The sequence below is a fragment of the Cupressus sempervirens genome, chromosome 10 (genome assembly GCF_028749045.1).
Source record: "Cupressus sempervirens isolate cs-2001-9-10 chromosome 10, ASM2874904v1, whole genome shotgun sequence".
Lineage (NCBI taxonomy): Eukaryota > Viridiplantae > Streptophyta > Pinopsida > Cupressales > Cupressaceae > Cupressus > Cupressus sempervirens.
Genome location: NC_143127.1, coordinates 52,366,785 through 52,381,976, shown reverse-complemented (window position 1 = coordinate 52,381,976; position 15,192 = coordinate 52,366,785). Strand labels below are relative to the sequence as shown.

General features: G+C 37.5%; 1 protein-coding gene across 3 annotated transcripts in view; it reads left to right on the top strand.

Annotated features, from left to right (window-relative positions):
- The window catches only part of LOC149532518 (uncharacterized), a 304,531-nt gene extending 294,920 nt beyond the window's left edge, over window positions 1–9,611 (top strand). For all 3 annotated transcript variants that reach the window (XM_089803165.1, XM_089803166.1, XM_089803167.1), the window contains 5 exons: window positions 7,977–8,048; window positions 8,167–8,268; window positions 8,368–8,414; window positions 8,616–8,643; window positions 9,059–9,611. In XM_089803165.1, the coding sequence (XP_089659291.1) occupies window positions 7,977–8,048; window positions 8,167–8,268; window positions 8,368–8,414; window positions 8,616–8,643; window positions 9,059–9,163 (354 nt within the window). In that variant the 3' untranslated portion in view covers window positions 9,164–9,611. The remainder of the gene's footprint in view (window positions 1–7,976; window positions 8,049–8,166; window positions 8,269–8,367; window positions 8,415–8,615; window positions 8,644–9,058) is intronic.
- Window positions 9,612–15,192: the final 5,581 nt, after the last annotated feature.

Here is a 15,192-nt window from a genome sequence, read left to right as displayed (position 1 = left end):
ATCCAACCCGTGGCTTCCTGTTTGCGCGAGGGTTGCTCCGATCACATAGTTTGATGTGTCGATGTGAACATGAAACTCCTTATTCCAATTCGGATATGCCAAAATGGGTGCCGTAGCCAGTCATACTTTGAGTCCTTCAAATGCTTCATCCTACTCCTTTTCCCATCGGAACAATTCTCCTTTGCACATTAGCCTGTCCAACAGGTATGCTACCTTGGCAAAATTTTTGATGAAACGTCTATAATAGCCTATATGTCCGAGAAAAGATTTTACCTCTATTACATTGGTGGACGACTGCATCTCTAATATGACTCGCACCTTATCCGGATCCGTCTTCAATCCTTCCTTACAGACTATGTGTCCGAGCAACCTTCCTTGCGGAACCATAAACTTGCACTTCTTCGGGTTCAAGGCTAGGCACGGGTCGACATCTCTCCATACATTCGCCCAGTGCTGTGAGATGTTTGTCCTGCGCACTGAATATTGAGCAATCATCCAGAAATGCCTTGAAGTTTCCTACGGACATCTTATCAAAGATGTGTAGTATAATCCGTTGGAATGTCGTAGGCACATTGCACAAGCCGAAAAGGCATCTGGTTATATGCATATACTCCTACGACAAATGTCGTCTTCAATTTGTCCTTCTCTGCGATTGAAATCTGATTGTATCCGGAAAAGCCATCCATGAATGAGTAGATCTCGTGTCCCGCTACCTCCTCCAAGATGTCTGTAAATGGAATCAGAAACGGATCCTTGATGGTTACTGCATTCAGGTATTTGAAATCGATGCATATCCAGATTTTAGTGGTGTCCTCCTTCAACGAGATTTCTATGGGCTACACCCACTCACTAGTCTGCACCTTGAAAATAATGTCGGCCTCCAGCATCCGGTTGATTTCCTTCGTAACCCGTGCTGCATAGTTCTTGTTCATCCTGTAGGGCCGCTTCCATATAGGTGTTGCTCCTTCAATCAAGGGGATACGGTGTACACACAACTCTAGGGGTACTCTTTTTAGGTGCTTGTATGTCCATGCAAACACATCCTTATACTCCAAAAATATCTTGAATGCCGCTGCCTTCAGTATTGGGTCCGAGTTGTCTCCCACCAGTATGTTCCATGGTTTGGCTTCTACTCCCAAATTCATGGTCTGCAACGTGGCTTCGTTATACTTGATAGGTTCCTCTTCAGTGAACTTATGTACGGGTATCACATCCAGTGGCGCATCTCCTTCCTTTATCTTGTCGAATTCCCTTGGAAATTCATCAGCGCTGTGTCCTTCCTCTATCATCAGTACGTTGCAACTCTGAAATAGTTCATAGTCCTCTATCTGCCAATGGTAAAGACCGTTCACTGAATCCAAATTGTCATTTCCTTCCAATCGTAGGACTCCCTCCTGATCTGGTTCCACACTCTACCTCCTTTCATCCTCTTCTTCTTCGGAATCTGATGATAGAGCTTCTTCCCTGACCATTTGAGTGTGTAGATTGATGACGTACTTCCGCCCTTTGCTTTCAAGTGATAAAGTATTTTTCTTCCAATCGTGCTTCGCCCTGGCTTGTATCAGCCACCCTCGACCCAGAATAGCATCATATCCTTTCTGTTTCAGTGGGATCATGACAAAGTCCAACAGGAACGGCTGTGTTCCAATCGTCATTGGTTGCACTGTCAGGACTCCCAATGGCTTGATTCCATGTTGATCGGTTGTTAGCAGTTGGAATGTAGGTGGCCACAATGTTGGCTGTCCTAAACTTTTCCAGGTATCTTCTGGTAGCACATTGACACCAGACCCTTCGTCTACAATCGTGTCAGTCAGCATAGTCTCGAGAATGCCCATTTCGATAACTGTTGGATGGCGTCCAGATGAAAGGGCTAACAACATCGGATCTTCTGCACTTGTGCCACCTTCTGTCTCCCTTCCTTGCTTTGCTGGTTGCTTAGCAATTGGAACTATATTCTTGAGTGCCGTATGGAGTTGAGGCATAGTGAGTATCAGATCATTTATCCTGACGGGTACCTTAGTTTGCAATATTTGCTGTACAATGTTTTGTTCTGTGCAGTTCCGTACAAAGGTACCAAGTGTGTTCTTCAGGTGTATCGTTTCTGCCTGCGTTGCTTTCTGGATCTCTGCCTGTGTTTCCTCCAGTCTCTTCTTTTCCTTCAATTGATTGGGGTATAGCTTTTCTTGCTTCCAAGTGATTGCCAGAACTTCTTCCTCGTCTGTCTCGACGATAATCAAGTTTACCCTAGACTTCGGGCACTTAGCATCTTCATGATTGCCAGGTCCACACCATCGGCATAGCAACTTCGGTGTGTTCGCCATTGTGAACTCTTGGGCGAAGTGGCCGCACAGATTGCATGCACGGCATTGAACTATCGGCTGACCATTCGCATCATACTGAATTTGACTCCTCTCGCCATTATTGTTGTTTTGACCGCGCCGGTTATTTCTGTATCCACCCGATGTGGCACCTTCTGTATTGGTGTTCTCGCTCCCTCTTGATGCTGGCACCTCCTACGTGAGGAACACTTGCTGTGGTGCTCTTGATTTTAGGTTGAAAGGGCATTCTTTCATCGAATGTCCCATGATTTGACAAATCTCACAAAATTAATCTTTCAGGCAAGATCCCTTCTTATGGCTTTCTTTCTTGCACTCTGTGTACCATAGCTCATTGCCCTTGGTCTCCTTGTGCATGTTCTTGAACTTTTTCATCATTCGAATCATGTCCTTTTGAAGAGCGGGAACCTTCTTGCTGCTACCTTCATCATCGCTGCTATCTTCTCGTGAAGGTTCCTCGTCATCTGAATCGGATGAGCTACTCTTCTTCTTCTTCTTTGTCTTCTACTCACTTTCGAGGTTCATTGCCCGATTGTACGCTTCAGTTTATGTCGATGGTGGCACGATCTTCATCTTCTTTCACAGCTTTGGGCGAAGGCCTTCAATGAACCATCTCTTTTGTAGCCCATCAGTCGGCTTATTTTCCATCTTATTGATCAGGTCCTTCAACTTCTTGGCGAAGACTCAGACTGTTTCATTCTTCCCCTGCTTAGTATTGAATATCTCTGCTACAATCTCATTATCGTTGTGCAATATTTAAAATTCTGTGATAAACTCCTCAATATTATCCCAGTTGTTTAACTTTGTAGATACGTATCAGTAACCCAATCAATCGCAACACCCCATAGGGTGGCCGGAAACTGTTGGACCCATTCGTTTGTATCTATTATGCCATTCACCCTCCAGATCGTTTCACATGTTTTATAATGTCGAATCGGATCGGCGGTTCCTTCACCATCAAATTTAGGCAACTTTTCTTTTGGTCCTGCCATTATTACTGGATGTTGTGGGTTTTGTTGTGTACCTGCATTGTTTTGCATTCCTGTGCTATTTTGCACTCCCGCGCTGTTCTGAATACTCGCGTTGTTCTGCACACCCGCGTTGTTTTTGACGCTCGCGCTGTTTCCAACACCCACGCTGTTTCCAGCACCCACGCTGTTTCCAACACCTGCGCTGTTTTCAACTGTCGCAGTATTTGGTGAAGAAGGGTTTTCGTCAACCGAAGCTGTCTATTCCGGAAGTATATCTTGGACGAAGAGTTCACTCCACGCTCGTGCTCCCTTGGCACTCCGAGTCGTGCAAGTCGATCCCCTTCCGTCTGTATTCTCTTCCCTTGGCATATACAGGTTCAGAAACTCCTCCCTTGCTTCTTCCACCAAATTGAGCCGTTGTCAAGTCTCTTCCAACAATTTTTCAATGCTTCTGTGTCCATCGGTAACTTGCTGAAATCTCCGTCTGCATTCTGCCTGTTGTGCCAAAATTAAATTTTCCTGCGCGACGTGTATTTCGTCCTTTTCCTTCAACTTATTCTTATTCTTGTTCAACTGATTAGGCATTACTCTTCATTCACCTGCCTTTCCAGGTCCATTGGGCAATGAGTATTCCCGCCTGTCACGCAGGTGACCCGAGTTTGATCCCCGGCAACGGCGCCAAATGTTTACCGTACTTAGTAAAGAAATCAATGCATACAGAGAATAGATGAGAACAACAGAACTTCTTCCTTTATTCGCATATGCCAGAACATTACATTATGCTTGATGATGATTACAATGCTTCCCGAAGGGGGTATATATACTCACCGAAGGGCCTTTCGGAAGGTTCTCGAAGGAACCTGTCGGGCACAAGTCGGCTAGATAACAAATAATACATACTATCCTACTCGTCGGCTCATTTACAATTATTTACCAACTACAATAGGCAATCTACACTAAAGAAGAATGTTACTATGGATCCTTCATAATCATTAGGCGTGTGGGTGGGGTAGCTTATGGATTAGAGTTACCAGTTGATAGTAAGGTCCATAATATTTTTCATGTGTCACACCTCAAGAAGGCATTAGGACATCGGGTGATCTCTTCCACAACTCTACCACCATTAGATGATGAGGGTAAGTTGATTTTGGTATCTGAGGATATAGTGGATGTTAGGGAGAAATAGTTAAGGAGATGAGTTATCAGGGAATATATGATCAAATGGAAGGACTTGCCAGTTGAGGATGCTACTAGGGAAGGTTAGGAAATTTTGTAGCATCTAGAGTTGAGATTGCTTGAGGACAAGTAATTTCAAGGAGGGTGGACTATAATGTCCCCTTCTCACTAGCACTTAGATTTAATGGAATTTGGCCTACAATCAGACCCTTGTAGGCCAAGGTGTTGACGAGAGGGTCATGTGGGGCAGTTCTTACTATTGTCACATTCTTCTAACAACCACAAACATTTGGTAGCTACAGGTTTCTTACAGCCATGTACTTCCTATAGCCTATGATATTTGCACTTTGTATTAATTATATTTTTAATATTACTTTATAGTGCAATTAATTATTATTGTAAGAAAGGGTGCATCTTCTAGAAAGTGAAATAAAACATTATTTACATTTCTTCTAGAAGGAGGCCGACCTCTTCGAGGAAAATAATAAATATGGAGGGAAGCCTCATTGTTGGACATCAAATGTGTTGCCAAATAACTTGTGGAGCCAAGGGTTTCTACAATTTGTTACATTGGTCATTGGGAATGAAGACTCCCATTGATTTGCATAACTAAGGTGGTGAAAGATCCTCCAGAGGGTTGCAACTATTGGAGAAGACAATCGGTCTTTTCATTGTGCCAAATTTGTGGCCTATGGTTAGATTTGAGAAGTAATAAGTCTGATATTAATCCCCAAATATATTGCATTGGGGCTGGGGTATTTGGATAAGGATTCTAGAAGAGTTTGGAAGACTATCCTGTAGCTGAAGGTGAACAGTATCGCTGCTACAGTGTCGTCGTTATAGTGCCGCTGCCATAGTGGGTTTAACCGTGCTGCTGCAAGCAAAATGGGTTTAACCATGGACGAAACTCCGTAGTTAAGCGCGATCAAGCTAGAGTAGTACAGGGATGGGTGACCTCTTGGGAAGTCGTGATGCTTCACCTCTATGAGCATCACCTAGATCCAATGAGTACTAAGTGTTCCATTTATTCTCATGAGAGATGGATTCATGTGTGAATCACTCCTCATGATACATGAGTCAATGAGTTTGACTCAAAAACTACACAATTAAATCTTGATAGCAATATCGCAATTATTAATTATTTTTCTCCCTTATTTAATTATTTTTTATTTAAAATCACAAAGGGGAAAACCTACCAAGGTAGGGATTTGCAAAATTTCACTAAGTCCCCTTTCCACCTTTTGAAATAGGGAATCCACACTTAAGTAGGAGCTATCCACATCTCTTTTCTCCTCATTCCAACTAGGAAAATCGATATATGCAAATGATAAATTCTTACATCTCTATTTTAGAAGCTCATGCCTTTGCTTTCTCCTATATGGGGAATCTCGACCCATGTAGGGAAAACTTGTTCCCATACCTAAAAAATCTTTCATCATCCTTAGTCATCGCAAAAAGGAAAATTAACTTTTCTCTGGATAAATCTAGACCTCCATTACAACAATTCCTACTTTTGTGTCTCAAATCTTGACCAAGTATAAAACCAAAAGGAGGAAATTGCCTTGCATCTGTTTTCTTCAATCACACCTTTTATCCTTGGATTCTAGGTGGGGAGAATCGACTCATGTCTAGATAAACTCTCAACACTGGAATGTTTTCAAGAAAATGCCACTTAAAGTGGGGAGTTTTCATGCCATATCCAGATTTTGATTAATTTAAGTTGGGAAGTTCATGGTAAGTTCAGATTTTGAACAATTTATGTGGGCAGATTCATCGTAAGTTTGGATTTTGATCAATTTAAGTGGGGAAATTCATACTAATTTCGGATTTTGATCAAATTAAGTGGGAAATTCATAGTAAATCTGGATTTTGTGTATTTTAGGAAAATTGATATTCCTCAAGGTTTTGACAATTTAAGTATGAAAATCAAATTTTATAAAGATTTTAAGGCCCCTATGCATACAATATGCCTTTATAATGTATTTTGGATTATTTCACTAGCCAAAATTTATATACAATTAAGATTTTTGGTTCGACCCACTATAAATTGATCATGAATAACTTTAATTTTAATACTTTCATTTGAAAATTGTGACTTTGACAACTTGATTTATCAATCATCTCCCAATCATTAAAACTTTGAATTGCCAACATAATTATTAAGACCTAACAAACCTTCCCCATTTGTAATGGGGCGATGGTGTGAAAACCTCACAACAGGCACGATTGTTCAAGATGAAATCATATAGATAACCACTGCTCACACTCATCAAGGCACTGCAAACTGGTTAAGATAGCACAGTATGCAAATCTAGCAAAATGGCACAATATTCAGCAATTTTGTGTTTAATTTCATATTGCATGAGACATGAGATAGGGTCATCACTTTTATAGAAAGGGCAAATGATCAAAGGGCAACATGTAGGTTCCTTTAGCACTTTGTATTTTGCAGCATCACACACCACTTAGCATGACTTTGTAGTTCTTCATTTGCTACTTGGTGGTCAAAAATCTTGCCTAGATGGCAATTGCACATGTTTAAAATGCAAGACCCGAACATGGAACACCAAATGATTGAAAGGCAATTGTTGATAGTTGGAAGGTCAAGTGATGCTTATTATGGAATGTGAATATGTTTCTACTGCAGCCATTTATCCTTCATGGTTAATGATGGAGAGAATAGAGGTGAACCAATTTTATGGTTTAATCCTTTCTGGTCATGAGGATCCTGATTATCGCCCTTGCTATTTGTAACAGCCATTAAAACCTATCAGTTGTCTTGATTATAAGCAGTACATTATTGCTAGAATTCTTTCATGCATTTGATTTTGTAATGGTTAATTGTGTTTGTATTTTCCTTTGCATATACTAAATTCTATTTTTCATTAAGATAGGATTGCCCCAAGACCCTTTGGGATGTAGATTAATGTAAATCATTTAACCACTAATCAATACTGCTGTCATGGAAGTAAAATATGTCTGCGTGGTATATTTCTGAAAAGACATACAGCTAATATAATACGGTTTTATTGTTTTTGTATTCAAGTAAATTGGTACAATCAGCTTCTAAGCACACAGGTCTGGACAGATATAATACTTTTAACGTCCATAAAACCAAAGATAGCCTATGGTGTTTGCAAAACATGCTAGCGGGCAATCAAACAGAACTTACTAGTCATGTAGCGACAAAAAGTTTGATGGCTTAGTTTCTTCTAGGAAAAAAGGAATTTACTTCAATATGCTATATAATAAAATCTGGTATCTGGTATTTAAGAAAAAGAAAAGAAATTGCTTCAATATTCAATTGCTTACCATATGGGAAACTGCCAAATTACAGCATTATTTTTCATGTTTCTGTTTCCCTCCAGAGCAATGTGCTAATCAGCAATAAAAGTTACTTATTCTGTGATTCTTCGTCGAAGAGAGATTTATCTGTCTTGAACCTATGTGGAACTTTTTAGGAATATGTATTTACTCCTGTTACTATTTGTAGGGGGTTCTCAAGTTGAAACATGCATCGATGGCATCTGACTGCCGACCAATAGACTCCACATGTTCTTGCATGGTAAGTTTCATCTTTACAAGGACATTATTCTCTGAGTAAGATGAAGAAAATTTGGCTGAAGTTATATTTGTATTTTATTTCTTCCTTCATTCAATAAACTATATGCTGTGTTACACAGGTTTGCAAATGTTATTCAAGGGCATATATTCATAGCATTGTCACAAAGGATGCAATGGGTTCTCAATTACTTTCATATCATAATTTGGCTTATATGATGAAGGTGAGGTTTCTTTTTAATTTTCTACTTCTAGTTATTCAGCTTCATACAATCTTAAAACAAGATGTGAGCTAGAATGTGATCCATGTTTAAATTCTGCAGCTTAGCAAGGACTTGCACTCCTCAATTCTTGAAGGCCGTTTTCCCGAGTATGTCTTTTCTCTTAGTCATTTTCTTTGCTAAAAGACTTCCAATTCATGAAACTGTTTACCTAAACATGTTTGATCAGTTTTAAATTATGTAATGATGTTTTGTTATAAATGGATGATGACAAATTCCTTTAAAATATCTGATACTAGACATTCTTGGAGATTTGTGTTACTTATGGTGAATTCAATTGATTTTTGTAGATTCATACAAGGATTTCTCCATATCCAGGTATACAGCATAGATCCAGCATTTCAATTGGATTGTTATGGTTTATTCTACAAACTACACATGGTTAAACTTTTACAAATATGTCAAACAGGATGATTATGATATATGTGATTTCATGTGCATCTAATCCATTATCCATACAATTTGCTGACCTCAAATTGGCTGCCAACACAGTTAATATTTTACAAGGAAAAGCTACTTTGTATTTATTGCATTATCTATGTTACCAGGCTTGTACTTTCCCAATACTAGAATGGGCTTTTGCTATTTTGATTTTGTGACATTTTGTGGAATGCATTAGCTTAAAATATAAAATTAGGACGCTTCACATTTTCATGAGGCTGTCATCATCACTCACTATCAGTTTATTTAGATGATATTGCAATAAAACGATCTTTAAAAATATATTTTGCAGTTTCCAAGAGGTGATGTTCCAGAGTGGGTCTGTAATGCAATGGAGGTTGCAGGCATAGACATTTCAATGTGCTGTGCACCATTTATGTGTTCTGAAAGCAGCTAATTCATAGTGCTTGGCTTAATGCAATCCCTACTCCACCTTCATCGACATGTCATAGTGGTTTGTGGGCAGCAAATTGAGTTAAGATTATTTTTGTTCACTATTGGATCCTACTGTTGAGTTGACATTATGAATGTGATTAAGGCTCCTACCATTGAATGTGTGAATATACTAGAGTTGTACAATGGCAACATGGTCCCAAACTCCAGACAAAATTGTTATCTATTTTCTTGGGCTCTGCAATTTTGGAAACAAACAGGCGTTTACAGTAAGAAGGCTTGCATTTATAAAATATCTGTGTACAAAGGCTTTATGCTAGAAGTTGTTAAATTAGCCCCTTAAGAAGAAGTTACCACCGAAAACATGAACATTTAAGATGTAAAAGAAGACGAGATCTAAACTCTTCTCATCATTTTAATTAGAAAAAGGGTTGAATTGAAAAAGTCAACAATGGCAAGGCCGACTCTTCCATATTTAGCCATGTGAATATTAAAAGATTTTCTTTCTTCTTGCTTTCTCTTATGTTGATCTAAATCACCTTCCTTTGTCTCTATTGGAATACTCTAATTTCAACGAGAAAAAATTATTTAAATATGGTATATAGTTGGCAAATCTAAGTTACTAGCTCAAATTTGGATGCGGTTGGGGGTACAAGAACCCGCAATGGGGATGCATTTGGGTACACGTGTGTTTGTGTGTGTGTGTGTGTATATCATAGTTGCATGAGTACTTGTACCCATACCCCTAGGATGTGTAGTATTGGTACACGTACCCAAGTATTGGGTACACATGCTAGTACATGAGGCTTAGTCGAAAGCATCATAGCTAACAACCTTGTTTAAGATTTGTTTTTTAATTTCAGTTTTTGTTTGCATATCAGCTTGTTTATCAAGCTTAATTCATTATGTAATCAGTTTGAAATGTTGATACAATATTGTAATAATTTTTTTTTATCATTCTTCGAGTCAGTTGCCCTTGTTATGCATCTAAACATTTAGTATAAATTATTATTACAAATATATTACAATTTTGAAACCAAAAACAATATATTACATTTGCAAACTTTATCAATTTTTGTTTTGAAAACTCTATCCTGACTCAGTTTTACATTTTCTATAAAATATTAAATTATATTAAAAAATTGGTGTACCCAATTACAATCCCCCTATTTTGAAAAATAGTTGTACCTATACTCCAAGTACTCTCGTCCTTGTGCAACTTTGATATACCCAAATTAATGAAATATACATCAATCATTTGATGTTATGATACTTCATCATCATTCAGTGTCAAATGTCAAATGATTGTTCACAAATATTCAAATAAGCTATATCATATATTTCTATCCTCATGATTCCAATGAAAATGATGAAAATCATAAAATGGTTACAATTACAAAATGTGGTTCATGATTTCCCAATCATCAAAATGATTATAAAAAAATTGTCATCTATTAGATTTTCATGTTCAACTATTGCAAGTTCATGATCATTTGAATTGCTTCCACTCACATTAGATGCACCATGCATAGGGATGTAATCATCATCATCATAAACTATAGTGAGTCTAGTAAGATCCTTAATGATTGCATCCAAGTTGGCATGGTCATGGGATACATCTGAAAGCTTTGTAGCCGTTTCATTGTAGTAACTTCCTTATGTGACAAAAGATGTTAGAGAATTAAAAAAAAGTCTTCATCTTTTTTTGAACCCAGCTAGTTATGCTTTACCGAGTGGATAAAAGAACATGTACTCCAATTTCATTTAGCAGTACAAGGACTTGGGATTTGGATAATTTTCACAAAATTTGAAAAAAGATACAAAATAAACTAAAGAATATTCAGTACTAAATTCTAGAATACAAGTGGTTAAAGAAATTCCTGTGAGGAGATCTTAATTGGTGACCAAGATTTTTACCATGGAGGTACCACCACATGATAGCTTCTATGTTGTATTGGTCACTAATAATTGTTAGAGTATGACTTCTTCCTTAGGCAAGTAGGCCAAATTCTTTTCACACTTCTTCATTTGGGAAGAGTCTCGTAATTGCCTTCTTGTACTTATTAGCAACTTCTTGATTTCTATATTTTACTAATCGCCTTGACATAGAAACTACTTTCTCGCTATGGTATATTAGATATGCAAGGAGGTACAATGAGGTGGTTATCTTTTCCCAAAGACGATGAATGATTGTTTCAACCTTATTGTGTGAGGTTTCACATTCTATAGGGTTATTCTCATGTTTTTTTATTGCCAATTTTACTTTTTGTACCCCTAGTAAATCCCCGCTTGTATCCATTAGTAACATCTTGATCTTTATATGGTGCTAATCTTTGTGACATAGAAAATACTTCCTTGCAATAGTACATTAAAGATAGGCATATGCATGGAGGCATAATGGGGTGGTTATCTTTTACCTACGATGATAAATAAAGGCTCCACCTTATTCCACAAGGTTTCACATTTTACAGGGTCATTCTCATGTTTTTGTATTACCAATTTTACTTTCTCTACCATTGTGTTCATGCCATCATAGGCATCCCCAAACAAGGTGCATTTTTGAGAAAATTAGAGCACAATCATGACAGTGACACAAGTTAGGATGATAGCTAGGGCCAAAGGCTGACCTAGATACCATGCAACCTTGCCAAAATAACACAACAAAAATGAAATAACCAAAAGACAATACCAGAAGGAGAGAAAACAACATATCTTTATTGATTCAACAATTTACTTCATAAATGTCGAGCTGTGAGGCCTTCCCGATTGTGGCCAAGTACAAAGATTTAATTACAAAACAACTTACACATACATCATGCACGACTTGCGATATTTCAGACTTCAAACTTCCAGATACAACCTCCCACTACTTATCTCTAAACGTAAGACTCAACTCCCAATTTATATTTGCCAAAATGATTTACAAAAGATTCTAAATCTACATTGGATAAAGCAATGACCCCAAAAAAGGTCCACACACTTCCTAACGATCAATCTCATACATTAAATTCAAATTACAAATTAAATACATAGCTTGACTCTCAAAGAAGAACCAAATAGACAATTTGGTGAACAAATCACATCATCTCGGCATAAACTCAGAAATGCCATTGAACATACTCGGCAAACGTGTGCATGGAGCCAAGCCAAGCCAACTCAGCTAAAGAAGTCAAAGAATCCACTGAGCCAAATGCAACAACAACTACCAAGCAAGTTCAAGAAAATAACTAAGCACATTCACACCAAACCCGAGTAAGATAACCAAACAACTTAGGATGCTCCATCAAACAACTGGGGTTGAAAGAAAAGATTCTCCAAATCATGAAGGTGTCGTGATCTAAGGTAAATCAAACTCAGTTGAGAAATCCAGTCAACATCTTCAATAGGTCTATTTTTCCACTTCACTAAATACTCCATGTAATCTTTTCCTCTTGTGCTCTTGCCAACTCTTTGGTTCAAAATCTATTAAACTTCTTCCATCTATTTCTTAGGATAATCACTCAATACAACTTCTTCATTAGATTCATGATACTCATACAAATCAACAACATTGAATATAGGTGATATACCCATGTCATCAAGTAGCTCAACTTCATAAGCATTACCACTATCAAACCTCCTCAAGATCTTTCAAGGACCAATCTTTTTCATTTTTAACTTGTGTTTCAATAGGAAATCTACCGTGCTTCGAATGAACCATCACCTCATCACCAACTTCAAAAATCTTATGTCTCTTTAATCTATTTGCATTATCCTTGTATTTCTGATTACTTAGGTCCAACTTATGTTTCACCTCCTCATGCAAAGACTTCATAACTTCAACAAATTCTTCTCCTCCAATGCTCCTCTTCTCTTCTCCAACACTATCCCTCAACCCTGATATACCTCTTAGTTGCATTCCTATAACAATCTCAAAAGGTGTCTTTCCAATACTCCTATTCACATAATTATTATATACTAACTCTACTTGTACTAATACTAAATCTCAATTACTCAATTTATCTCCAACTAAGTATCTCAACAAATTACCCAAACTTATGTCTGCCCATCAGTCTACAGATGAATGTTTAAAACAATTGATCAATTGTATATTGTCTTTGATGTTACACGAAATGTCATATCTTTACTAGTCAGTGTCTATCGAGCTCACTCAAGCAATGAAGAAGTTTCTAATGTCAGTCGAGCATTCTAGAGTAAAACAAGTTCAAAAGACAGTGTCTACCGAGTTCACTCGGGTACCAAAGAGAAGTTCACAGAAGTTTAGTGTTAACCAAGCTTACTCGGTTAACAAAGGAAAGTTGCCATGGAACCAGTGTTAATCGAGCTCACTCGGTTACCAAAGAAAGTTTATGAAGTGGAAATGCTAATTGAGTTCACTTGGTTAACACAAAAAAATCATTTTAGAGTTAGTGTCTATCAAGTTGGGTCGGCTAACTAAGGATTTTCTTAAATCATAATATTTAGTTTAATGAATTTATTTGTTAAGTCTAGCCGACTTAAGGGATGAACATTGAATATTTGTAAGTCTATTCAAGACGACTTGACAAGGGAAAAGATATAAGGTCAAATTGTGGGATTGAATATGAAAAGTATGGGATTGAAAAGATAAACCAAGGAAGCAAATTTGAAAGATAGCAGAGTATCCTGAGTTGATCGAGCTACAAAGTTTCATCTGATCAAGAAGGATCAAGTATTCAAGCTAGAACAAAGATCTGAAATCAACAATACAGTTGCATCAACAATCAGGTAATATCATTGTTACTCTCTAATAATTGTAGCAGTGTATCAAATCTCTTAACAAAGTTAGCTTAACATCTATTTGTCAAATCCTCTAACGAGTTGGTATTTCTAGATTGAAGTGTCTAATGACCTCTAACAAGGCCACTCCTAATAGGGTGATTAAATCCTTTAATAGGGTCACACTTAACAGTGAGTTTTGTAACCTTTAACAAGGTTGGCTCCTAATAGGGCTCATTTTAGAAGAGTGAAAACTAGTAACTAGTTGCAATTGGTGGTTTTTCTCAAATTGGGTTTCCATGTTAAATCCTGGTGTCACTTGTGTTCCTGTTATTTCTTTTATATGTATGCAACTAAGTTAATTAAGGTTAATGACAATATATTAAGATCAATCACACTTAATATCTTAAGACCTACATGTTCAGTATTTACCGAGTTACAGTTGATATTTTAGTATTTGTCGAGGGATAGTAAATTGGTAGTGTTAATTGAGTGCCCCATGTTAATCGAGTTTCAATAGTAATTCAATTTCAATAGAAGTTATATTTTGATTTGTATTGACATCTTAGGGATCTTGGATTTATTTTGTGGTAACCGATTCACCCCTCCCCTCTCAGTTACTCTTATATTTCCAACTATTAGTATCAGAGCTTTTGGTGCTTGCAGAGAAGGTTTCAAGGACCTAAACTAAAGATCAGGTAGTCTTACAGAAGGGAGATCCCTAAGCTAAACAAAGGTAATTTCAAGGCATGGCAGGAACTCGTGAGATTGCATTTGGCAACCATTGGAGACTCAGGCCTAAAGTACGTAGACGCCAAGTATGTGGCACCCACTGGAACTATGACTGTTGAACAAATCACAGAAAAGAAGAATCATAATATCATGATGATTGATATTGCTTCAACTCTTAGCTATGTTGAATTTGATGAAGTAAAAGACAACGGTATTGCTCATGAGATGTGGATCAAGCTAAAGGACATCTATGGAGGAGATGATAATGTAAGAAGAGCCAAGGCAAAAAGTCTCAAAAGTTAATTTGATCAAATAAGGATGAGAGAATATGAGAATATTGCAAAATACAATGAAAGAATAAAAGTCAGTGTGTGTGCAATCAGAGCCTCAAGAGGAAAGATTAAAGATGAGACAATGGTAAGAAAGTTTCGTAGAACACTTCTTCCTGTATATGCAATTAGAGTGTCAACAATTCAAGAGATGAGATGCAATCCCAAGAATGATATAACATTGGATCCAGTAGTGGGAAGATTGACAACATTTGAACTAGATAATTATGACAAT